Raw genomic sequence first — 27148 nt, forward strand, 5'->3', positions numbered from 1 at the left:
ATTTAAAAATGTAATGTATAATTAAAAATTACAGATTAATAGTTATCTATAATAGTCAAATTTATAGTCATGTTAGGTGTGTTTTCAAGGTCATAAACAGATATATTTAGATAAATGATCTTCAGACACTTCAAAGATCTACAGAATATGGCATTTAAGATGTTTTAACAACATAAGGGTTTTGTTTTGTTTTTTTATGACAATGAGACATGTCTGCTCCTGGCAGCACCAATCTACTTCAGAGAAGATGTTGGGCATCCAAAAATTCCATATGGAGTTTGCTTTCTTTATGGCAAAATCTAGTCATGTGGGCATGAAACTGCCCTTGGCCTCAATTACTGACAGTTACTGTCCAAACTGGACCAGCAGGATGCTGAACTTTGCCAAGACAAAGCAGGACAATCCTTCAAAATTCCCTGCTTCTCAGGAAAGTCTATCAGATATGCTAGGCCTGGAGGCCAGAGCTGGATGCCCCAACATTACAAGGGAACTTTGGGTGACTGTCCAGCAGCCTGATGTCCTTGTCATTAGGTAACATTTCACCCTTCTGGTGTCTTTAATAGAGTTGAAGACTAAATAGTTATTATAGTTTTCCTTAGTTATAATAGAAAGTGAATTAGATAGAAAACTTTAGATTCACTAAGATAGATAATTAAGTATTTTCTCTAATTTTGCCAAATGCAAATGAATTACATAGTGTTACTATAATTCTTACTTAATAACTGTTTTTGTTGTATATAGTTTTACTATATTAAGGCTAAAACTTGCCTTTTTAATTAGACAAAAAGGGAGAAATGCTGTGGAATAATCCTTTTTTACACTATGAATATATATTACTCTCATTGGTTAATAAAAAGCTGACAGGCCAGTAGCTGGGCAGGAAGTATAGGCAAGACAGCCAGACACAGAGGACTCTGGGAAGAAGGAGGGTGGAGTCAGAGGAGATGCCACCCAGCCACCAAACAAGCAGGATGTATAAAAAATGAGGTAACAAGTCAAGAGCCACATGGCAAAGCATAAATAGAAATATGGGTTAATTTAAGTGTAAGAGTTAGCTAGTAACAAGCCTGAGCTATCAGTCGATCATTTATAATTCATATTCAGCCTCTGAGTTGGTTGTTTGGGACCTGGCAGTTAGGATAGAAAATGTCTGTTTACAATCTTTGGCTACTGTGGTGGCTAATCTTGGTTGTCAACTTGACTATAGCTAGAATCAACTCAAATCCAAGCTGCTGAGCACTTGTGTGAAGGGGTTTTCTCAACTGGATTTTTAGAGGTGGGGAGACCCACCCTAAATATTGGCCACTCCCAGAAGGTGTGGCCCACATAAAAGGACAAGAAGGAAGCTTTTGATTTTTGCCTGCTTGCCCTCACTCTTGCTGGCAAGTTCATCTATGCTGTTGCTCAGGCATTCTTTTTGCCTGTATAGAACCAACATCTTCAGGATTCCAGCACAGGCTAGAGACAGCTGCTTTCCAGGAATCCTCTGGAACTGCAGCACCAGATTGGGACTGCTGAGACATTCAGCCTTAGTGATTGAACAGCTACTGGTGTGTGTGTGTGTGTGTGTGTGTGTGTGTGTGTGTGTGTGTGTGTATGCATATGTATATTCATTGTATCAGTTCAGTTCCTTCAGAGAGCTCTAACAACACCTCCATAGCAAGTTTGAGGCCAGTCTGGGCTAGAGATTCTGTCAAAAGAACAAACAAACAAAAATCTCAAACATCTATTGTAATCAAAACAGCAGAATGTGGCCCAACAATTGTGACCAAATTAGCAGAATAGATTACAAGTCTGCCTCCATTTACATCGGTGTGTTTGGAAATCTAAAAGTTTTACATTTTTGGCATTTATTTTTATTAATAATTTTTAAAGGGAGCATCATTTATTGAGTACACGGCACAGCAGCTGCCTGGACAGTAGGTCCAGTGCCCATGGAGTTTAGTATTGTTTTTCAAATACATAAAATCACAAAAGCAGTACAATAGCTCTGTCACCCTAGAGGGTCCTCCTGCTGCTACTGTGTAGCAAGGCCCCACCCACAGACCTTCCCAGCTGCAGGTCTGTGCTGTCTTGTGAGTTTGGGATTTGTTTGACAGATTGAAGCAGTGTGCAACCTCTGGGGTCTGGTCCCTTGCAGCTGTGATATGCATTTGAGATGAGAGGTAAGGATGTTTTTATTAGCACAAAGTTACAAGATGTTCACCACCACCCCACCCCTGAGATAGGGTCTTCCCGTGTAGCCTTGGCTGTCCTGAAACTTACTGTGTAGATCAGGCTGGCCTCGAACTCATAGAGACCCATCTGCCTCCGTCTCCTGAGTGCTGGGATTAATAAAGGTGTGCACCATCACTGCCTGGCTAGTATCTTTTCATATATTAACTTTTGCATTTTTTTTCTCATCTCCTCTCTGGCAATATTGGCTATGTTGCATTCATTTATGAATCCTTCATCACTGCCATTTTCTCTACAGCCCTTGACCACTGTTGTTCCTTGCTGTTTTGTTTGGATGGGGAAATAGGCATCTTTCTCAGTTCTAAACAAGGGGCCATTAGGAAGGATCTGCAGGGAAAGGTGTCATTCAGGGGACTGTAGAAAGAGGTGACATGTCACATGAGGCAAACAGATGATCAACAAACAGATCAATACAGAGAAGCAATGGTCAAACTAGCTCTAGCTGACGCCATTGCCATCACCCTGGCCCAAACCCAGAAAGGGGGCTCCCTGGAACGCGGTGCATGGCAGGAGCTCTGTGAGAGGAACAGCATTGATGCCCAGCAGCCCAGCAGGGGTGGAGCCAGTTCGGAAAGGGCTCCACTTTGCATCTGCCATGCAGGCTCTTACTGATGCGAACCTGGCATCAGTACCAGGTCCCTTGATGCTACTGGACAGAGTGTCCTCCTGGGGCACTGAGCACAGAGTGCGTCTAGAGAGGCGATGTCAAATGGCCAGTTTGCAGGATCTTGGAAAGTTCCCTCTTATAAGAAAGAGATCTGAGCCGGGCGGTGGTGGCGCACGCCTTTAATCCCAGCACTCGGGAGGCAGAGGCAGGCGGATCTCTGTGAGTTCGAGGCCAGCCTGGTCTCCAAAGCGAGTTCCAGGAAAGGCGCAAAGCTACACAGAGAAACCCTGTCTTGAAAAACCAAAAAAAAAAAAAAAAAAAAAAGAAAGAGATCTGGGAGGGCCAGGAGAAATGCTCAGTAAATCAAGGTCCTGTGGCCAAGGCTGACAACATGAATTTGATCCCCAGAACTCACAGGGTAGAAGGAGAGAACTGACTTTCACAAGTTGTCCTCTGACCTCCACATTATGCCGTGGCACTCACCCAAAATACATGTTTAAAAAATTGAAGAGGGGCCGATGAGGTAGCTCAGTGTTGGAGAGCACCGCTGCTCTTCTTTTAGAGGACCCAGGTTTGAGTCTCATGCCGTGGCACTCACCCAAAATACATGTTTAAAAAATTGAAGAGGGGCCGATGAGGTAGCTCAGTGTTGGAGAGCACCGCTGCTCTTCTTTTAGAGGACCCAGGTTTGAGTCTCAGAACATACACAGCAGCTCACAGCCATCTGTAACTCCAGCCAGGGGCTGTGACTCCCTCTTCTGGCCTCTGTGGGTACCAGGTACATGGGTGGTACACAGACATACATGCAGGCAAAACACCCGTAAAACACATAAAAATAAAGTCATTCTTAATGATTTGTTTATGTTTTTATGTGAATTGGTGTTTTTTTTTTTTCTGCATGAGGAAATGTCTGCGTGAGGGTGTTTGATCCCCTGGAGCTGGTGTTACAGTTGTGAGCTGCCATGTGGGTGCTGGGTATTGAACCCAGGTCCTCTGGAAGAGCAGCTGGTGCTCTTAACCACTGAGCCATCTCTCTAGCTCATTCCTATTTTTTTTTGTTGTTGTTGTTTTTCGAGACAGGGTTTCTCTGTGTAGCTTTGCGCCTTTCCTGGGACTCACTTGGTAGCCCAGGCTGGCCTCGAACTCACAGAGATCCGCCTGGCTCTGCCTCCCGAGTGCTGGGATTAAAGGCGTGCACCACCACCGCCCGGCCTCCTATTTTTTTTTTTTTTAAGTTAAAGAAAGGGATCTAGGAGTCTGGGTTTGGGGCTCAACAGACAAAGCATTTGCTGGGCAAGCATGAGGATCTGAGTCTGAATCCCCAGCCCCCACATAAAAGCTGGGCACAGCAGCACACGTCTATCACTCTGGAACTGGGTAACCAGAGATGCAAGGATCCTGGAGACTTTAGGGTGGTTTTCTGTTACTTGCAGCTAAGGGCATGAGGCATGGATATTGGCAAAACTGCATGCAGTGAGGTCTAGCTGCTAATGATTCTGTGGATTCAATTTTCTCTACTGTGAGTGGCACTTGTAAAGCTTAATAAGAATTCAGAACCCATTCAAAGTATTAATATAGGTTAAAATCAGGCCATGGTGGCACACGCCTTTAATCCCAGTACTTGGCAGGCAGAGGCAGGAGGATCTCTGTGAGTTTAAAGCCAGTCTGGTCTACAGAGTGTGTTTTAGGACAGCCAGGGCTACATAGAATGGCTCACTGGGTTCAGCTGCTCACAGACAGGTCTGATGACCTGATTTCGATCCCTGGAATCCATGCAGTGGAAGGACGGAACCAATTCCTGAAAGTTGTTCTTGACCTCCACAAGTGCCCTGTGGTGTGTGCACTCACACACTGAATAAATAGACCAATGAATGAACAGGTGCAAAACATATTTAAATGATTGTCATATGGTACCACATGGGACAGAATAATAACCCCACTGCAAACCAAAGTTTGAGCAGGGGTACTTCACTGTCAACATAACCAGGTCTGTGATGGACTAATGAAATCCATGCTATTTGCTTTATCTGTGTACTGTCTTCTTAGTCAGACTCTGGGCTGAACTTATGATGTATAAGGTCAATAGATTGTGAAAGAAGTGGGACTGTGCTGGCCTTGTGAACTGACTTCACAAGACTTTGTATGCTACTGTCCCTTGTCTCCATGTGGACAAGGTCCGGCTAGGCCACTGGAGGAAGAGAAACAACATGGAGGAAAATTCAACTGTCTTATCCTAGACTGCCAGAACAGCCTGTGTGCAGCCAGCAGATCCCCAAACATCTGAGAGACCCTAAGCAATTCACAACCAACCACAGTGAATATATCTAAGACTAGAAGAATATCCTAGTTAATTTATAGGCTTGTGTGTAATAAAAAAAAATATATGGAATTTTAAGCTACAGTATTTGTGGAGGGAAACCTGTTACAAAGCCATAGCTAACTGATACAAAACCTCAATAACTAACATATCTGAATGGCCCAGTGCCACAGAGATTGGCTAACTGACTGTTGGCATAGTGTGGAAACATTGTCTCTAATCAGTAGTCTGCAACAGGTTGGCTCAAAAGGGTTGGATTGTAAGAATTTACTAGACATGGCTCACATTGACAATGCTTAGCCCAGGCCCTTCTGGTAGAAACTAGAACTACGCAGTCACATACCCTTGTGATATGGTTTGGATGTAAGATGGCCCTCCCCCACGTCAGACTCAAGTATTTGAACTCTTGATCTCCAGCTTGTGGGAGATTGTGAAACCTTTAGGAGAAGGGGTCTACCTGGAATGTAAGATGAATTGCTAAACGGTCTTATTAATAAAAACCCAGAGCCAGATATTGGGGTAAAAAGCTGAGAGATCAGAAAAGCAGAAAGAAGCCAGCCACGTTCTTACCACTTGGAGATACTCCGCCAAAGAGACCTACTTCTGGATCTCTGTACACCCACGCCTATATGCCTTTCTGTTCTGCATCTCACTTCCTTTCTGCCCAGCTACATTACTTCCTCTTCCTGCCCAGCTCTGTCACTTCCTGTCTGTCTGTACAGACCTCTAGACCTTTATGGTTAGTGCTGGGTTTAAAAGTATGTACCACCATGCCTGGCTCTGTTCTCGGTGTGGCTTTGAACTCACAGAGATCCAGACAGATAGATCTCTGCCTTCTGAGTGATGGGATTAAAGGCATGTGCTACCATTGCCTGACTTCGATGTTTACTATAGTGGATGGCTTTTTCCTCCAGTCCTCAGATAAACTTTATTTGGGTGTACAGATAAAATATCACCACACTGGAAGAAGTCAGTGCTATGGGCCTTTTGGGTTGTAGTGTGACTCTGGTTCCAGCCCAAACTCTAGGGTTCCTGACTGATAATACACTGTAACCACAGCCATGAGCTGCCGCCACCAACATCCCTTCCCTGCCATGGACTGGGTTCTAGTTTCCTTTCTGTTGTGACAAAATACTCAGACCAAAAGCAATTTAGGGGAAGAACGGGTTTATTTCAGCCTACACTTCCACACTCACAGTCCGTCATTGAGGAAGTCAGGGCAGAAACTCAAAGTAGGAACTTATTGCAGAAGCCATGGGGGAACATTGTTTGCTGGCTTGCTCCAGGGCTCATGTTGGGCTAGCTTTCTTATACAACCCAGGACCACCTACCTAGAGATGGTGCTACTCACAGTGGGCTGGGCCCCTGCACCAATTAACAATGTAGACAATCCCCCAGAGACATGCCCCTGACAGGCCAGTCGGCAATTCCTCACAGACATGCCCCTGACAGGCCAGTCTGCAATTCCTCACAGACATGCCCCTGACAGGCCAGTCTGCAATTCCTCACAGACATGCCCCTGACAGGCCAGTCGGCAATTCCTCACAGACATGCCCCTGACAGGCCAGTCTGCAATTCCTCACAGACATGCCCCTGACAGGCCAGTCTGCAATTCCTCACAGACGTGCCCCTGACAGGCCAGTCTGCAATTCCTCACAGACGTGCCCCTGACAGGCCAGTCTGCAATTCCTCACAGACGTGCCCCTGACAGGCCAGTCTGCAATTCCTCACAGACGTGCCCCTGACAGGCCAGTCTGCAATTCCTCAATCATGCCTCTCCTTTCAGATGACTCTTGGCTGTGTCAATTTGACAAAGTTAACTAGGACAGACTGTAACCTCTGAGTCATGGACCAGAGAATACTTCCTCTTTGAAGTAGTTCCTATCTGGTGTTCCATCAGAGCAATGACGTCACACTAAAAACCACAGAGGCCACACTAAAAACCACAGAGGCCACACTAAAAACCTGGATGTGGAGCCAGCTGGGCACCTCTGCAGCAGAGATGGGATGTCGGTGGAAAATTAATTACACTTGACCGTTACAGCTCAAGGGTGATGCTTGCCAACTGATACCAAACTGCAGTGTCCGTGTACCCGTCTCAAAGCTGGGAATGTCCCGGAAGACCCCAGTTCCAGCAGGCAGAGAGGAGCTAGAAGGGCAACTGTAACCACAACCCTTATAAGAGAAATTGTATTCGGAGCCAGAAGATGCCTCGGGGAGGGAGAAATCGGTCAAAGGAAATGGTAGGAAAGCGTCCAGGAGAGGCCACCTGGTCACACATTCACAGCCTTTCAGAATTGGTGAATTAAAATTAAGAAAGAAAAAGGAAACAAAGCAGAGCATCGAGGCTGAAAAAAAGGAGAGTTCACTTCATTGATGTGTTCCCTTATTGGTGTGTTCTCTTATTGGTGTGTTCCTTTATTGGTGTGTTCTCTTATTGGTGTGTTCCCTTATTGGTGTGTTCCCTTAGATGAGGTCAGATGACTTCTGACATCACTTGAAGTCCAGGGTCTGCCTGGCAAGTTCCATTAGTGATGACAGCCTGCCCCTTGGGTTCCCTTCAATGGTTTGAATCAGAACCTGGCCAACCCTAAGTGCATGAGTTAAAAATAACGATAAGTGGGGAAGGGCTGGAAGGATGGCTCAGTGGTTGAGAGAGCACTGGCTGCTCTTGCAGAGAACCTGGATTCTGTTCTCAGCACCCCCATGACAGCTCTCACCTGTAACTACAATTCCATCTGATGCCCTCTTCTGGTCTCCATGTGTACTGTTCATGCACAGCACCCATACCTACAGGCAAACATTCATACATATAAAATAAAAATAAATACATCTTTTAAAAATAAAACATTTAAAAAACAATGGGAAAGCTGGGCATGGTGGCACACATCTTTAATCCTAGCACCCAGGAGGCAGAGGCAGGGGAATCGCTGTGAGTTCGAGGCCAGCCTGGTCTACATAAAGAGTTCCAAAACATCCCGAGCTATGTAGAGAGACCCTGTCACAAACAAATACACACAAAATGGAGAAAAAAGCACCAAGGCAATCACAAGTTTTGAGTCTCTATGAAATCTCACTTTAAACCATAACTAGATAATAAAGACCCGAACCACATGGCTAAAGTTTACAAAAAAAACTGGTAATAGTGAATAGATACCACGATGCCCCAAATACAAGAATAAGCTGCCGACATCCAAAGACCTGCATAGAGTTGGTGTCTCTGCAGGAACAGTAAGGAAGTGGAGACCCTGGAGTAGTTACCCATTGGTAACTGGTCAGGTCTTTTCAAAACATCAGGTGGAGGGAGGAGGGGCCCTGTAGAGGGTTCAGGAGAAGCAGCAGGTAGTGCTGTAGGTAAACAACATGGAAATACGGCATGTGGTACACACAGAATTATAGCTCTCCATGGAAGGAGCAAAGAGACAGAGTTCTCCATCCCTTTTCTGACCAGGGCCATGTGTTTATTAGTGAAGGTGTCCTACAGGAACGCCTCACTCTCTCTCCTAAGGGGTAAGGCCTCACAGGAGTGGTGGACTTCATCCAGCTTCCTTGTCTCCCAAATTCTGAAATCTAGTCTAGAGACCAGAGCTCCATCCTCTCCAGCAAGCCATTTCATTCCCCCAGTCAGTCTTATCTGTGAAACGGAAATAATTGTAAGGAGTCCCATCTTGCTTATCCCAGGATAATGTGAGGCTGGTCAAGAGACCGTACATGTCAAATTACAGGCACTTTTTTTATGCTATGATGAGTTCTGGAGACACCACTGCCCCTTGATGCTGTAAATTCTTGGGCAAAGTTGCCCGCTCTCTCAGCCTCTATTTTGGTGCCCTCTAAAATGGTAACAGCAGTAGTAATCTACGTTAGAGAGATGATTTGAGAATGAAATGAAGCAGAACGGAAAGGCGTTTACCATCGTATTACCTGATGTTGCCTATGATTCCTCTCATAGCTTCCTTCATTGAATTACTCAGTACTCACGCGCAAACGCCAGAGGGCGACATAGACGGGGGAACGCCAGCCACAGACCATTGCCTCAGCGTCGTGAACCGCCACGCGGTGGCGCTAAGGCACAGGCTGTCAGGTTTTCCGCAGCGTTCGGGGATCTGAGAATTAACTGAATGAGGGACAAGGGAACCCTGGGGACAGAGGAGCCCTGAACCATACGGTCAGAGATGCTTAGACCCAATAGCCCCTGGGCCTCTGGGACGCAGTAAGATCAGTGGGGTATGAGTGGGCCCTGGCACTCTTTCCTTCTGGCGGTGTCTGCATCCCTTCACTCTGCAGCCCTGTTACCTGATACGCGGAGGGAGCGCGCGTCTCTGTGGGCTCCGCTGCTTGCTGAAGCTCATTCATCTGCCACCGCGGCACTCCGTTGCCATGACAACGTGATGCAGACGGAGGGGGGTGGCCGGGAGGAGGGAGGCCCTGCGTGACGTCTGCACTCCTCGCAGCTCCTCTCTCGCGGCCTCTCCCAGTTCTTGCCTATTTTGGAAGAGAGCCGCAGCCCTTCTGCTGATGCGCGCGCGCTGGCGCCTTTTTAAGGCAACTGGCAGAGTGGCAGCTTCGCCAGAGCTCAGGAGCTGCCCCCGCCCCTGAGCGGCGGAGTCCTGGCCGGCCTTGGGAGCCCCCCGGAGCCATCGCCCCACCCCATCCCCATCCTAATGCCCTCCACCTTTGTGGGGACATTTTAACCTTGGAGAGAGGAGGTCTTGCCCTTAACCCCTCGTCCCCCGCCCCCAAGAGGGGAGACTGTCTTATAGAAACCTTGGAAGGAAACAAGATGCCAGGCCTATCCGTGCTTGGAGATCCTACGGACAAGGCCACAAGAGGGACAACGCCAGGTGAGGACCTCACGGCCCTCGGGCCTCCTTTCAGCCCCTGATTAAGCCTTTTATTCCTGGGGCTCAGTCTGAAGTAGATTGGGATCCCAGGAAAACTCAGCCCTCTCATTAAACTGAAAGGGAAACTGAGGCACAGAGAAGAATAGTGATTGGCTAGAGTCACATGGCTAGTTCCTGGAGGAACATAGGCCCGAGACCAGGGAGCGTGGCTTCCTGGCCCCGGGAGATCCTCCTGTTCCTTAACGCTGAAGACTACCGATACATTGTGTTCCTTTCTCCCTTGCCCTGCACCCAGCCAAGGGCCAGGCAGGTCCGCCTCCCAACCAGCTGTCTTTTCTTTCCCAGCAACATGCAGATCTTAGGTGGGTTTTCTGGACCAATGGCCTTTCTGGACAAACTTCTGGATCCCATGGACTCCATGACCAGGTTGCTACTTATAAATGTCTGCTTCCACTGAAAGCCTCTTGCAGCCCACCAGCTCTCTGGAACATTCTGGAGTCAAACCTCTCCTAGACTGCCTGCAAGTGCCACTTGGCTTCTGGATGGAAATGTGGCCTGCTGGACACTGGCAGGACTCCCCAGAGCCATGTGGACCCAGCCCCTTGGACCCTCTGCCCAGTCCTGATGACACCTGACAGAGGACAGCATGATGTACTTGGCCATTCTTGAGGAGATGTACAATTTCCAGACAGGTCTCCATTCTGGACCAGGATTGGGGAGCCAGAGTGGATCTGATCTAGGTCAGCATTTGTGGTTTTGTGTATAGCACCTATCCCTGGAGCCTTGAAGGGTGCTTCCAAGGGGCATCCATTGCCAGGGCCAAGCCTTCAGTGCACAAAGGGGGAAACTGAGGCAGTCTTCAGAAAGACGTCATTTGCCAAGGTCACAAGGCAAGGCAGTATATTTGTTGCTGAGATTAGGACCCAGAACACTGCCTCCTGACCCCAGAGGCCAGCCTTTGAATGACACACAAGGTCACTGCACTGTGTGAGCCAAAGACATGTTTCAGGATCTACCATCTCCAGCTGTGGCCGTGGTCCTTTGAGTTACTTCATTCTGCAGTAACCTTCAGCCACCCAAGAGAGATGACCTCCGAGGAGTTCCCTCTTCAACTGGGCCTCCGAGATTCTCTGAAAGTGGGTGTTTGGGCTAGACTGTGGGGTCCATCCATGGCTGCCTGGGGGACCATGCTGAGAGGACTTTCTTCCTTCCACAAGACTGGAGTTCAGGAAGCTGCATACAGTAGTTACTTCAGGCGCAGGCTGTGCAGACCACTCAGGATAAGCAGGGGTCTGTTCTGTGCATTTTGGATCCCATCAGACTACTCCAATGGTGAGTCTCCTGATGAAGTAGGTACGGACCTGTAAGAATGGCCCTGGCTGGGTTGGATCTACAGAGGGAAAAGCCAGGGAACCACTTGCTTTCCACTGAGCTACATACAGCCTTAGGAAGTACTTATTTCCCCAAGTCCATACAGGCTTGGTGTTCAGGGATCTCAGAGCCGAGAAACATGGTCCCCTGGAGACTTCAGGCTCTCTCAGACCCTAGCATTGGGCACATGGGCTCATCATCCATACACCCCACCACCACCACCACCCCCCCCCTCCCCCGCTGAAACTGGGTTTCAGCTTTGCAGTATTCAGATTCCAGAGCCTGAGAGGTGCTGGGCCAGGTGGGACCTGGATATAGAGACACTCAGGAAGCCGATAGGGGAGGATGAGCCTTTAAGGCCAAGTGTTCTGCTGGTCTTTCACTTTGCAAGTAGGGAAAGGGAGGCCCAGGGAGGAGAAGGGACTTGCATGGTACCCCCAGTGGGCTGGTGGCAGTTAGGGCTAGAATCCATGTCTCCTGATCCTCTTGCCTGGGACTCTTCCTCTGCCTTAAACACAATCTGCTGGCACCAAGGCTAAGCTCACTTCCTCTTCATCTCAGATCTCTGAATCCTTGGCAGAGGAATCCTCAGACAGGGCTGGGCCATTCAGGAGCTTTCCCCTTCGCCAGATGGTCCTTTCCTCCGAAGCTTCCTGGTGTCCCCTCCTCACCCACACAGTGCTCATCCTTTCCTAGTTCCAGAAGCTTCTCCAGCAACAGGCCAGAACGGCTGCTTCTCTGCTTCTTGCTATGGTTCAGCCAACTGTGGCTGCAACATTTGCAGGAGTGGGCATGTCCCCAGCTCTCTGCTCTTGGAGTCTCTTCTTGGTTGCCTCTAGGGTTTTCTTTCTGCCTCTGGCCCAGGCCTGTTGATCATCGCTGAGTTTTAAATCCCTCTGTGTTTCCTGGCCTCTCTTAGGCTGCTCTCTGAAAATGCCTCCTCTGTGTGCCCAGGGCCATTGGGAGTGATCAGCCCACACATCACATCTGCTCTGGGGTTCTAATGAGCCGATCCCCACACCAGATACATAAGGCATTGGGTATCTGCTGCACCTGTAAACTCCATGTCCCTGGGGACACTCAGGTGATATTAGAGACAAGCATAAATCTGGGTCTGCAGTAGCCTGCAAACCTGGGTAGAAGTGAGAGCAAGGAGAGGACAGTCACAGGGAGCTTTGGGGTGTGGGAAACAGGAGCTGGGATTTAAGATGGGTAAGAACATGGTCAGGTTGGCCTCTAGAAAGACGGCCAAGGATTTCAATTGTTGACTCCTGAAGAGAATACATTGGTACTGGCCTGGATGCTCCTTTCTGCCCTTGAGGGATGTGAGGATGCCCACTGATACACAGGAAGGGGTCTGAATCCAAATTCTCAGGGTCACTTGGTGTGTATCCCTCAGTTTCCTCAGGACTCCACTGATATCTTTATCCCTCTCTTTGGAGATGTTTCAGCCTGGACTGTGGTTGCCTCCATCTAGTACTCATAGACCAAGGATGCAGGAAACACACAGGGCCATGAACCCAACCAAGCCGCTTCTCTATGGTCTTACTCAAAATTATATTTTCCTTAAGATAATGGCCACTCCCGTTCCATATCCAACACTTACTCTGTTCCTTCCATGCCTCTGGCCTTGTTCTGAGTGCCTGACAAATCAGTTCACCTAGCTCTTTTCTGTTTATTTGTTTTTGTTTTTGTTTTGTTTTGTTTTGAGACAGGGTTTCTCTGTGTAGCTTTGACTGTCCTGGAACTCACTCACTCTGTAGACCAGGCTGGCCTCGAACTCACAGAGATCCGCCTGTCTCTGTCTCACCTAAGTCTTGCATCAAGGCCTTAACACAAGTTTTATTATCCTCACATCTCAGTTTAATATTGAGGCATGAAATGGTAAGTCCCTTAACTGACCATTGTCACAGTCTGTAATGGAGGCAAGACTCAGTCCGGCCCTCCCTCCAGGCCCCACCCCTTTGCCTCCCCTGCCTTGACTGTCCTCCAGCTCTATGTGAAGATCCTGTATATTCAAATTCCTCTTTTTATCATTTTAGTCACATTTTTGTTTATATTGTGTGCATGTGTATGGGTAGGCGTGCGCCATGTCTGTGTGTGGAGATCAGAGGACAACTTGTGGGAGCCAGTTTTTCTTACCACCATGTCAGTCCTGGGGATTGAACACAGGTTGTCAGGATTGGCAGCAAGCACCATTACCTGATGAGCCGTCTTACTGGCCCCTCAATCCCTTCTTAATGGCCCTTCCATTCCGAATGTGACAAGCCACATCCTTTCAGCCTTCTCTTCACCAAGAAAAATATCTCCATTCTTTCCATCATATATATATATAATTACATATACATACATATATATATATGTATATATTACAAATATACAAGGAGTACTTTGCTCCAAGCTGGTGGTGGACAAAGCAGACTATTCTTACCCAGGGGGCTCCAGTCCAGGCCAGGGAAGACAGTGACCAACTCATCAGCAGAACCAAGTCCAGAACTGCCACTGTCCCAGCTGGTGAGAGAAGCGCAGGACACCAGGGACCCTGTAGCTGGAGATTTGACCTGATACGGAAGATTTTCTGGAGTGACATTTGAGCCAAGATATTGAGGAAGATGATAACCAGGTGCAGGGAGAGGCAAGGGGCTGTATGTGCACAGGGCTGCAGAGACCAGGAGGACAGAAGCTGCCTGTGGCTAGAAGGGGTGGGGCGCAGGCAGGGGAGGGGAAAGGTCACCGCAGCACAGCCTGGGAGGAGGTCTGGGTTGCTCCTCACACTTCCTGAGGGCCCTGGTGGTTAAAGCCTGAGCCTTGGCCACCTCATCTCAGGTCCATTCCCAGCACAGCTCCTGCAGCCAAATCTGCTGGTTAAAGTGGGGCGGCGGGGGTGGGGGTGGGGGGGTGGAGGGCAGCTATTAAAGGAACACAGTGCTGCCTTGTGTCCACCTAATTAATGAACCTGTTAGCTTCTACCACCAGGACCCACCACACCTTATAAAGCCTTAGGACCATGCTCCAGTTCATTCCGCCCCACCCCACCCACCCAGCACAACCAAGTCAGTCAGTTGGCCACTTGACTCCCAGCAACACAGCTCAAACACACCTCCCTAGGGAGCCCACTGCCAGCTCCCTGGGCTTGGTCTTCCCATACGTTTCTTCTCCCAGTACCCCGGATGCTTCTTTCGTGGCAGTCTCTCATTCAGACGGCTTGCTGGCATTGTCTTCTCACCAGTGTGGAGGCTCCACGATGTTAAAGCCAGGCTTATGTCTCCCCCACAGCCAGCAGCCACCACAGAGGCTGGCCCCATTCATCCCTGAGGTGTATGTAGTGAGCATCACCTCCACCCCCTTAGTCCCTGATTCCTGCCCAGGCCTGTGGTGGATGCTGGCAACATGGTGGCAGGGGCTGGGGTAGTAGACAAGGAACAAGCATGATAATTAAGACTGACAAATGCAGCCTCGAGACAGGGGCATGCCTATAACTCCAGCACTGGGGAGGTAGAGGCAGGAGGACAGGAAGTTCAAGGTCGTCCTCCGCTATGTAATGAATTTGAGATTAGGCTAGGATCCCTGAGACCCTGTCTCAAATTTTTTAAAAGTGCAATAAGGAAGAGGCCCAGGTGGGACTGTGAGGGCAGAAGGGATGTGCTAGTCACCCCTAGAAGATCATTGGGGCAGGGAAGAGTTCACCTGCTGAGGAAGATCACAGGCATGAATGTGTGAGGGTGCCTCCTCCTCCAGGCCCGCAGATCTAGAGGTCAGGGGTCATGCTCTCCACTTCTGTCTTCATACCACTGAGGCAATGGGGTCCCTGGTCTGAATTTTTAAAGTGAATTAATTTTTTCTCCCCTCCTTGGAGCAGGCCCCTCTATCAGCCCTGTCCTCAAGCCTTACCCAGATATCTTCATTTTCCCCATCCAGGTTCTAGTCTCCCCCTCCTACCCACTCCATCCCTCCTTGTCCCTCACCCCTGCCCAGCCCACTGCCCTGGCTCTGACCGTTCCCATGAGTGGGTGCCAGCGTGTACCCTCTTCACATGAGATTTGTTGGTTTTAATCATAAATAGATAAAACGTTCTGAGTGCTTCTATGAGTAAGTGGGATTGAGGGAGTGATCTCACAATGGGAAGGTCGGAGAAGGAAAACAGGAAGGAGAAGGAGCAGCTGAGACCATCTCGATGCTGCGCAAGCCAGCACTACCTGAGGGCTAGCTCTCCATTGCATAAGTGGATTGAGGACTGCCAGAGAACCTCCTGGAAAACATTTATGGGACTGCAAGTCCACCAATTCAAAAGAACAACATAATAAGAAAATCTAGATTTTTAAAAAGAAAACAAAGAATGTGGAAGCTGAGAAGCAGGGATTTTAATTCTGAGTTCATCTCATTCTGGCTGTGTGACCCTGAGCAAGTTGCCCACCCTCTCTGGGAAGGTGTATATTCTTCCACTGAGTCAGATTAGAGACATCAGGAGGCCTGGTATCTCATACTATGCTCATTTTTTTTCCTATAAGAAAAATTGGTGGTCTTGTAATAACTTCACTTCCAATATGGGACAACTCATCTTCCCAAAATGCAGTTCCAGAGAGACTGGGGGTGGACTGGGGTAACCTCACTCTTCACTGCCAACTGGAGTTCATGCTGTCATGGGAACAGGTATGCAGAATCACTTCTGCTTGGGGGAGACTGTACATTCATGGTTACGAAGAGGGCTAGACATTTTAGTAGTGGCTTCCCAAGTTCTTCTCCCTTAGAAAAGTAAAGAAAGAGTAAAGAGAGAGACGAAGTGACAGCTTGGTTTGTTCTGAGACCAGAGAGCTTTCCAGAAAGAGACAAAGTGATGGGGGGGTTGGGGTAGGGGGGCTGTTTCTTTGCCCTCTGCTCTAAGGATGGCAAGCCTTCTCTATCAAGGGTCAGGCAGTAGACATTTCGGCTTGGTGGTCCCTGGTCCCTTCTGTGTTTACTTAACTTTGTGGCTGTGTGAAGACAGGCACCAGCCATAAGTCAACTAATGGGTTTGAATCTGTCCCAGTAAAATTTCATTTGTAAAAAGAAGCAGTGGACCAGATTTTATTTGGGGTCATAGTATATAGGTCCCACTTTTGTTCAATGTGGTAAGAGAACAAGTTTCTGTGAGCGAGTTAGGCTTAAAGCATAGCATTGCCTGCACCTTGCTGTATGACTAAGCCATTGTCCATTTCTGATCGTAATTTCACCAACTATATAATGAACAGAAGAATACCAACCATACTAGTCCTGAGAAAATGTCTTAGAGGGCCTGATAGAATGGCTAGGGAGGTTAAGGAACTTGCTGGTAAGCCTGATGACTTGGGCTTGATCCCTGCCCAGGACCCTGTGATGGAGTGTAAACTAACTCCTGCAAGTTATCCTCTGACCTCCACACATGCACACCATGACACATGTGTGTCCCCACCATGATAAATAAATACATGAAAATAAAGTGTCTAAGAGATCAAAACAAGTCCCTCCGTCCCCTTACTCCATCCCTTTCAATGGTGCTAAGTCACCCCACAGGCCACATCCTTGCTCGCTAAGGGTGATAGTAGCCTTCTAGGATGGAGATGCATCTTTCAATAGAGTCAGATTCTTGGTCTGTCTTCCCAACCTACAGTCCTCAATGACCCCGTTTCTGGAGCAATTCAAGCACAGGAGGAAACAAGGAATCTCTCTTCCTCTCCACCATCCAGCCATTTGGCAGGGTGCTAGAGTTCACTTGAGGGAGCAACATGGCTGCAGTGGCTGGTGGCCAGGCTTTGCAGGAGGCCTTTGAGAGTCGGGCTGGCACTAGAGTCAGGAACAGTAAGCGTCTGTGTTCTCCTAGCCAGCTCTGGCCCAGCTTTCCTGGAGCCTCCATGAAGCCGCCACAGCTGTGGTCAGGTGGGAACTTGCAGCCCCATTCATTGCATCGTAAAGTTGAAGTTGTCATCTTGTCCTGTCTGCTCAGATGACCTCTGAGTGTCACATCCTTCAGCACCTTTTCATCTCTAAAGCCCTAGCAAGTGGTTCATGCCCTCTCTTCCACCTTCCTCTTCTTCTCTTTCCTTTCCTCTCTCCTTCCCTTCCTCATAGACATATTTGTGCAGACAAACACCACATGTACACTGACAGTCCTCTGTCAACATCCTTGTTCCAATTTTTGAGAAAAAGCAGCCAGTAGTCTCCATGATATTCTGAAGAATCAAATCCTCCACCCACCTTCCAACTCCTCAGGAGGTCTTCCTCCTGGAAAATCTCTGAAAAACATACATCACTTCTTCTCTAATAGGGGTTGAGGGGCGATGTCCGTCTAGAGCCCCAATAAAGCTATGCAAGACAGGAGCAAGGGATCTCATGGCCTGTTCTTGCTATAAAAAGGCCTTTTTCGGAAAAAATAAAGAAAGGAATCAGCCAATCCCTTCTCGATGCCATCACCTCTTCTTGGTGATTTTTCGGGGAAGGAGTGGGTGGGTTTCCATGGCAACAGATGCGAGCTCTGCTCAGTAAAGAAGGGACCTTGATATTTTTTTCTCTCTCATTCTCTCAGTTGTGTGTGTGTCTCTGTGTGTATGTGCGTGCTACACATGCCTATGCCCACACCAGCAATTTTTTTTAGAACTAAAGAAAGCCCTTCTCTCAGCTCCCCAAATATGGAATGATGGAAAACCACTCACTCCTGCAGGCCAGAGAAGATTCGGGATGGTTCCAGAGAAAGGGGAGTGTTCCTGTGAGGTTGTTTTTCTCCACTGCAGAGACTGCATGCAGCAGAGAGGCCTTTGCTTAGAGGCTAAGAGTTAGAAAGAAAGACGCTTGGTGGAGAGAGGTGAGCAAAGGACAGATGGTGCAAAAACAAAACCAGCAAATGGTATCAGAGTGGGCAAGGGACGGAGCACCGGGTCTCGGGAAGCATTTGATCCATACAAACCATCGAATGCTGAGCGAAAGATCCAAGGCAGGCTCAGATATGGACACAAACACACAGAGAGCTATAAAATAAATATATGTAAGCACAAAATACAAAACCACATGCAACACAGGAAGGTAGAGACTTAGAAAAACACAGACAGATCAAAACCACAGATGCAGGTACTGGCAAATGTATAGACACACAAGGATGCAGAGCCCAGCTACAAAACACATGCAAACAGATACATGGATGCAGATAGACAAGTGTGTTCAGACAGACAGGCTTGGATGCAGACACAGAACATGCAACACAGCTTCAGCCAAGTACACACACACACACACACACACACACACACACACACACACACAGACCCCCAAAGCCCCTCTCTCAACTCACTCCTTGCCCACTTTCCCATAACAAAAGGCTGTGATGCCTCCCCCATCTCAGGCTTCCAATTCTGTTCTGCTGCTGCTGCTGCTGCCGCCGCCTGCCGCTTGGGGGGAGAGAGTGGGGTGACTCAGCCAGGCCAGGATGACTCATACTGACAGTATTTTTAGCAGCGGCCAGGAGCTCTCCAGCGTGCCAGCCGCCCCCCTCCTCCTGCCTGCTATTTCAGAACCGTCACTGGTGATATAAATAGCTCTTCTCCCACGGCCTGAAGCTGCTGCCAGGCTATTTTTGGTTCTGCACAGTTAAAAATAGTTTCGTGGAGGTGGGAGGCAAGAAGAGTGGGAGCTGGCCTAGGGAGAGGAGACATTGGGGGCACACAGAGCTTCTCAACTTGAATCAGAGTAGTCAAACTAGGATGATCCCTCCTCTACCCCCTCCCGTGTTCCTTTCTAGACCTTTCTCCCCTTCTGAAGTTCCTTATCCCTAGTCCATTCTTGTGGAAAAAACCAAGGAGTCCTTCCTTAAGCCTAATTCTCTTCCCTAGCTCAACTATTTCCTACAGCCCAGAAGTTTTGACCCCCACCCCTGTAAATAGCCCATATACATCCTCAGGGAAAAGGATGGCAGCTGCATCTTGTCACCCTCGTCCATCCTTTGATGTAACAGGCAGGCCATGGCCAATCTGATTGGCAAGGCAATATTCAGCACCACGGACAGTGGCCACCAACCCGTGTTTTCCCAGGGCTGCTCAAACTGCTTGGGAGCCCAGCAGGACCCAGCAGAGAGACACAACTTATGGAGGAGATACCAAGAATGTCTGCTAGCCAAGGCTTAAAGCATCTGTCTGTGAGGAAGACAGGCTAGGGATGAGCCTGTGATAGAATGCTTGTCCAGCATGCACAAAGCCCCGGTTCTATCCTCAGCTCTAAGAAACAAAGAAATCCACTTGCCACATGATGATTTAAGTAGATGCTTTCGATCTCTACCAAAATGGCACAAAACACCAGGAAAGGGTTTCTACAACCATGTACCTCTTCTTTCTCACCTTTGGCATCTCTAGGGATTGAACTCAAGCCTTGAGCATGCTAAAAGTGTGCTCTACTACTAAGTCATAGTCCCATTCCTGAACGCACTCCCTTCCAACACCCCTTCTCCTCCTCCACATTTCTTCTCTTGCTATCACCCCTTTTCATGAGGAGTGGGGGTTTTCCTGACCACAAACTTTTCTCTTTGGTGTCAAAGTTCATTTATACCTCTGTGACTTTCTACAGCCAGGACTATCTCTACCCCCCAGCTTTTTAAATAGTCTTGTTTGTTTTTTGTTTGTTTGTTTGTTTGTTTCCAGCCCTAAAAATGTTTTTACACATTCCTACTCTAAATGAGATTTCAGGCAAAAAGTTTCCATAGACCATCGCTTTCTCCTTTTATGAGGTTGAGGGATGAAAAAGGGCACCCATCCCCTCCGTAGAGAGTAATCATATATAGTGACTAGAGAGAGGGGCAGTGTGATGCAAAGGCCACCCTATGGAGGTAAGCCGGACCAAAATAGATAATTAAACCAAAGGTGCAGTTTTCAGGGGTTTAGGGGTCCACAAATTCCCAACATTCAGTGGAGTAAGAAAAAAAAAAGGAAACACACACACAAATATGCACACAAACACACACACACACACACACACACACACACACACACACACACAGTGGAGAGTGGAAAGGCAGAACGAGGAGCCTTGGCGCTAAAAATGGAGCAAGAATTGGAGGAAGATGGGAAGGGGAGCCTGGCAGAATTAAAGGGTCTTGGGTAGGTGCAGCAGTCACGGAGGCTCAGCAGACCCTGACTTCTTAGCTGCCTCCCCCTCTTCCTCGCCGAAGCGGTGGGGGGAGCTCTCCGGAGCAGTGCGGAGGCCGGTTGGCCCCGCCCGCCGCCGCCGCCGCCGCCGCCGCCGCCGCCGCCGGAGGATTCCTGTCCTAATATGGAGCTGGGATTCCCCCAGCCCCGCCCCCGCCCCCAGCCCGCCGGAGAGACTGGGGCTCGCAAGAGGGCGGGGGAGCAGCTCTCCTTGGGGGCTGGCAAGTGAGAGAGGGTGCGGGGAGGCCTAAATGTAGATCCAGATCCTTACCAGGCCCTGGGTTCTTGCCTCAGTTTCCCCCACAGGTGACTAAGGGTAACTAATAGAGGAGTGAGGACCACAGAGGTGATGTTTGTGTCCCTATGCTGTCCTGGATACATGCTCAAGGCCGAATTCAGCTGGTCTCTTCCCCACAGGAATACCATTCCATCCTAGAGATTTAGACCCTCAGGCCAGGGCTTGGAGAGGAGGAAGGAATTATTTATTTGAAAGTGGCTAAGGGATTTTCAGATTGAATAGACCCTAGCAAAGACCTCCGGTTGTGACCTACCCCCTTCCCCAAACCTAAGGAAAGTTCCTCGTGTGACTTTGACCTTTGCCCGGCAAATAGAGGCAAATTCGCAGAGGTCCCTTCTCCTTCCTATCCTTTGCCTCCTTAGAAAAATCAGTGTTGGTCCCAGCCGGTCCTAGGCCTTTTGCAAACTCTCCTGCCAAGGGCTTCAGCCCACCCTAACCCGTGCACTGTTCCTCCTCTCAATAGAATACAATGGGAAACCTGGGCCCCTGCACTCCACGCCTGGCTCTGCACAGCTCTCGCCAGCCAGCCCCCTCCGCAGCCTCCTTCTCCCCCCTCTTCCCCCGCCCCCTCCCTCTCCTGTTCCACGTCACAAGATGACGTAGGAAGCCAGGGAGGGAGGAGGAGCGCCCCCCCTCCCCAGCCAGTGGCTCCCGCTGCAGCTTGCTTTAGCCCAGCCTCCCGCCTCCCGCTCCCCCCTCCGTCTCTAAAACGAGCCCCCCACGCCTGCCAGGAGCTATATAAGGCGGATCGAGGCAGGCGAGGGGGGCAGCGCTGCCGAGCGGAGCCCAGGAGTGGAGCGGGAGCGAGCGAGAGCCTGAGCGAAAGACTGAGAAGCAAGCAAGAGGAAGCCTCCGGTGCATCGGAACAGGATCGCAGGTGCTCGGGAGCCGGAGCTGGAGCTCCACAGCCGGCAGTCATGTACCGATCCACCAAGGGCGCCTCCAAGGCGCGCCGCGACCAGATCAACGCCGAGATCCGGAACCTCAAGGAACTGCTGCCGTTGGCTGAAGCGGACAAGGTCCGGCTGTCCTACCTGCATATTATGAGTCTTGCCTGCATCTACACTCGCAAGGGTGTCTTCTTTGCTGGAGGTGAGCAAGCTTGGGCTACCGGAGACCAGAACTGACAGGGACCAGGGATGGAGGAGCTGAGGGAACGCGCTGAAACTGCCGCTTGTCTAGGATAGCGTTCTGGAAGACTGGAGAGAAGGGACTTGAGGGGACTCGGGACTTGCTACTTTTTCTCCTGAGTTCGGTCTAGACTAGCCTGAACGATGGTTCTAGCACCAGATTTGTGGGAGATGGAGAGCTAAAACAGAATGGTCCAGGTTCCCATTGCCTCAGAGGCATTCCAGGAATCCGGGGAGTGGACGGAAGGAAGCCTGGCAAGCTGCAGGGAAAGCCTGCAAAGGCAAAGTCTGGGCAAGAGCAGCATGTGCTAGGAAATGCTTAGAGGGTCTTTCCATGCTCAATGGGGCGCTGTCCGCGGTTCTGAAATCCGCTCGCTTACATGCTGCTGTCCGCGGTGCTTAAAACAGCAGTCTTTTGCGAAGAGTGCTGTCCGCGGTGCTGAACCCCAATCCCTTCGGGAGAGCTCTGTCCACAGTGCTGACAGCTCAGGGCTGCTGAGGTTCCCGCAGGGTTTGGAAGTCTGAGGGCTTCCGGGCTAGATCGTTCTAGCAACAGGTTTTCTGGCCAAAATCCACAAGCATAGGGTCAACAGGTGTTTTCAGAGCTAGGTCTGTGAGAATTTCCTGTGTCTGCTCTGAGACTCAGATGATGCTCTCCTCATTTGTTTTGTACCTGAGTCTTATCCTGACACCACAACCTCTCACCCTACAGGTACTCCTCTGGCTGGCCCCACGGGGCTTCTCTCAGCTCAAGAGCTTGAAGACATCGTGGCAGCACTACCTGGATTTCTGCTTGTGTTCACAGCTGAGGGGAAGTTGCTGTACCTGTCTGAGAGTGTGAGCGAGCATCTGGGCCACTCTATGGTGAGTAATGAAAGTCTTTGCATCTTAGGTTGTGGCATATGTGGGATAAATGAGCTTTCCACTACTGAGACACTGGAGGTGTGGGGGGAGTCTGCCCTGAGAAAAGCTATTGGTCACAGACTGGCTCTTTCTGCCTTCACTAATGATCACCTCTCCTTTCATTCTTCTAGGTGGACCTAGTTGCCCAGGGTGACAGTATCTACGACATCATTGACCCTGCTGACCATCTGACTGTTCGCCAGCAGCTCTCCATACCCTCTGCTCTGGAGGCTGGTAAGAGCTTCCCCATTCTTCAGTGCGCTCCTCTGCTTCCCTGCTCCAACCATCTACTTCTCCTCTGGTACCCACTCTCTTAGTCAGTTTTTCTTTTTGTTCACCTAGATCGCCTTTTCCGTTGCCGATTCAACACTTCCAAGTCCCTCCGGCGCCAGAGTGCAGGCAACAAACTGGTGCTTATTCGAGGTCGATTCCATGCTCACCCACCTGGGGCCTACTGGGCAGGAAACCCCGTGTTCACAGCTTTCTGTGCCCCACTGGAGCCAAGACCCCGCCCTGGCCCTGGCCCTGGCCCTGGCCCTGGTCCTGCTTCACTCTTCCTGGCCATGTTTCAGAGCCGGCATGCTAAGGACCTAGCCCTACTGGACATCTCTGAAAGGTAAGCCCAGAGTATTCAAACTCCAGTATGAAAGGCAGGCCAGAAAGAAGGGCACCTTAGACTCTTGACCTTAGATCCAGGACAGGGAGGATGGGGCTTAAGTGGGCAGAGAACCTGGGAGGGAGTGAAGTGCATGTGTGAAGTAAGGAAAACAGAAAGCTGATCTCACCCTTTCCACCTTCCCAGTGTTCTAATCTACCTGGGCTTTGAGCGCAGCGAACTGCTCTGTAAATCATGGTATGGACTGCTACACCCTGAGGACCTGGCCCACGCTTCTTCTCAACACTACCGCCTGTGTGAGTGTCCTGAGAGGCCGTGGATAACACAGGAAGCTGGCAGAAGGCATGGGAGATAGACCAGGAATGGGCTTGGTCCACACTGATGTTGAGGAGACACTGAGTCCAGCAGTTTTGGAGGCTATAGTCAACTTTGGGGTGAGAAGTCAAGGCAATATAGGACAGAGCTAAGAAACACTGAGTGATAAGGTCAAGGTGGGGAGCCTAGAGGTACAGGTTAGGGTAGTCAGAAGAGAAAATTAACGACTCCCTCAGTCCAGTGTAGAGGTGAGAAAGGTGGGTGTGTAGGTGGTGTCGCCTGATGGACTCACTAACCCTGTATCTCTCTTTCTCCCCAGTGGCTGAAAGTGGAGATATTCAGGCAGAAATGGTCGTGAGACTTCAAGCTAAGCATGGAGGCTGGGCATGGATTTACTGCATGCTGTACTCAGAAGGTCCAGAAGGCCCTATTACTGCCAATAACTACCCTATCAGGTAAGCTGTAAGATGCAGGACAGTGGAGGGGGGAGGAGGAGCTGAGGTCAGTGTAGAGACAATGCTACTGGGACTGGGACTCTGACAACAGGACAGCAGCGCCTCACAAGTCACTGCTTCTCTCCTCTCCAGTGACGCGGAAGCCTGGAGCCTCCGCCAGCAGCTCAACTCTGAACACACCCAGGCAGCCTGTGTCCTGGGAACCCCAGCCGTGCTACCCTCGTTCCCTGAGAATGTCTTCTCCCAGGAGCAGTGTCCTAACCCACTCTTTATGCCAGCCCTGGGGCGTCCCAGAAGCACCACCTTCCCCAGGGCACCTGAACTAGGTGTGATCTCAACATCAGAAGAGCTTCCCCAACCCCCCAAAGAGCTGGACTTCAGTTACCTGCCATTCCCTTCTAGGCCTGAGCCTTCTCTCCAAGCAGACCTGAGCAAGGATTTGGTGTGTACTCCACCTTACACACCCCACCAGCCAGGAGGCTGTGCCTTCCTCTTCAGCCTCCATGAACCATTCCAGACTCACTTGCCCACTCCATCCAGCTCTCTCCAAGAGCAGCTGACTCCAAGCACCGTGACATTCTCTGATCAATTGACACCCAGCAGTGCAACTTTCCCAGACCCACTGACCAGTTCACTGCAAGGACAGTTGACCGAAACTTCCGCCAGAAGCTATGAAGACCAATTGACTCCATGCACCTCTACCTTCCCAGACCAGCTGCTTCCTAGCACTGCCACATTCCCAGAACCTCTGGGTAGCCCTGCCCATGAGCAGCTGACTCCTCCCAGCACAGCATTCCAAGCACACCTAAACAGTCCCAGCCAAACCTTCCCAGAGCAACTGAGCCCCAATCCTACCAAGACTTACTTCGCCCAGGAGGGATGCAGTTTTCTCTATGAGAAGTTGCCCCCAAGTCCTAGCAGCCCTGGTAATGGGGACTGCACACTCCTGGCCCTAGCTCAGCTCCGGGGCCCCCTCTCTGTGGATGTTCCCCTGGTGCCCGAAGGCCTGCTCACACCTGAGGCCTCTCCAGTCAAGCAAAGTTTTTTCCAATACTCTGAGAAAGAGCAAAATGAGATAGATCGTCTCATCCAGCAGATCAGTCAATTGGCTCAGGGCATGGACAGGCCCTTTTCAGCTGAGGCTGGCACCGGGGGGCTGGAGCCACTCGGAGGACTGGAGCCCCTGAACCCCAACTTGTCCCTGTCAGGGGCTGGACCCCCTGTGCTTAGCCTAGATCTGAAGCCCTGGAAATGCCAGGAGCTGGACTTCCTGGTTGACCCTGATCATTTATTCCTGGAAGAGACGCCAGTGGAAGACATCTTCATGGACCTCTCTACTCCAGACCCCAATGGGGAATGGGGTTCAGGGGATCCTGAGGCAGAGGTCCCAGGAGGGGCCCTGTCACCTTGCAACAACCTGTCCCCAGAAGATCACAGCTTCCTGGAGGACTTGGCCACCTATGAAACCGCCTTTGAGACAGGTGTCTCAACATTCCCCTACGAAGGGTTTGCTGATGAGTTGCATCAACTCCAGAGCCAAGTTCAAGACAGCTTCCATGAAGGTGAGTCCAGCGTAATGTCCAAGAGCTCCTGTCCCTGTCCTTCCAATCAGATGTTGGGTAGATTAGGTAAATCAGTTCCACTCTCTGAACCTCTGTTTTATTAAGTGGACAATATCATCTATTGGTAGAGGAAGGTAGTGAGGGTAAGAACAACATCAAACTTTGTGTGATAGATTAGTAGAGCTGGTGGGCAGGGGAGGTGATATGGGATAAAGTGATGGACAATGGCAAAAGCTTGAAAGTTTGTGAGGGACCTAGACCAGTCACCACCCCTCTTTTATAGATGAAAATAATCCAGGCCCCAGAGTTAAGAAACTTTTCTTAAGTCATACAAAAATGGATGGAAGTTGATGCTTCCTCTAAGGGGGATGCAGAGCAACAGTCGGTAGAAGTTGGTAGCTCCATCCCAGTGGCCCTGTGCTGTTGGTCTAAAGCCGCAGCCACGGTTCCCTTTCATTTGTCCACATTGCCCCCTGTCTGCTAACTCTCAGGATCATTTCCTACTCGCCAGCACATTTGAAGCCCGTGTTATATATCTGCATTGTACCACAGCCTGAGCCCAAGGACCCTTTTTCCTAATAGGCTTAACTGACCTCTCTCTCTCTCTCTCTCTCTCTCTCTCTCTCTCTCTCTCTCTCTCTCTCTCTCCTGCAGATGGAAGTGGAGGGGAACCAACGTTTTGAATAAGTCTGTGACTTAACGTCGTCAAGTATGGCATATTGTCATCAAGACGTGGAGCCGCTCTCCACCCCCCCGGGACTGTTGGGGGGATTCTGGGGGCCAGAGGGGGATATATCTGATTCTCCAGGCCCTGAAGGATTTAGGGGGGAGGGGGGAGGGTAAGGGAGGGGAGCAACTTTTTAAAATCAAGGGACTTCGAGCGATCCCAGTTTCCATTTCAATCTGTATTCACTCGTAGTGAGCTTTCCTTGAATGGATTTCAAGCGGAGACTGGGGGAGTCTCACTTCCCCACCGCGCTGCCCCACGGGCCTGGGCCAGTTCTCCACTCCTAGGGGCCAAGCCACCTCTGGGTTTTGGTGGGGGAAAGGCATGGCCCACCTGGGGCTAGCCTGTGCCCTGAGGGGCTCTTGACACCCACGTAGAATTCTCTACAAAGCAGTAACGGGATTTCAATTCCGACGGACTCTGCCGCCCTGGCGGCCCTTCCTGTGACTTTTGCGCCCCGCGCCTGGGGTGGGGGGCGCGAAGAGACGCTACATTCCTTTCCGATGGAGGAAGGCAGACCTGCCGTCACACGTGTGCTTGCACGAGTGCGTGTACCTGGTGCGGGACTCACCCGGCCGCCAGACTGCCTGGGCTTGCCCAGGTGGCCACCTCGTGGTGCTGCGGTGACTTTGTA

At 49.9% G+C, this 27148-nt stretch overlaps 1 protein-coding gene across 1 annotated transcript; it reads left to right on the forward strand.

The window, feature by feature from the left end:
• The first annotated feature begins 21533 nt into the window (after positions 1-21533).
• Npas4 (neuronal PAS domain protein 4) lies at positions 21534-27075 on the forward strand. Its single transcript, XM_059249023.1, has 8 exons — positions 21534-21898; positions 22649-22800; positions 22971-23073; positions 23182-23455; positions 23642-23751; positions 24090-24225; positions 24358-25787; positions 26442-27075. Exons 1-8 carry the CDS (start codon positions 21724-21726, stop codon positions 26468-26470), a joined length of 2409 nt encoding a protein of 802 aa, XP_059105006.1. The 5' UTR covers positions 21534-21723; the 3' UTR covers positions 26471-27075.
• Positions 27076-27148: the final 73 nt, after the last annotated feature.

This window comes from Peromyscus eremicus, chromosome 1 (assembly GCF_949786415.1).
Source record: "Peromyscus eremicus chromosome 1, PerEre_H2_v1, whole genome shotgun sequence".
NCBI lineage: Eukaryota > Metazoa > Chordata > Mammalia > Rodentia > Cricetidae > Peromyscus > Peromyscus eremicus.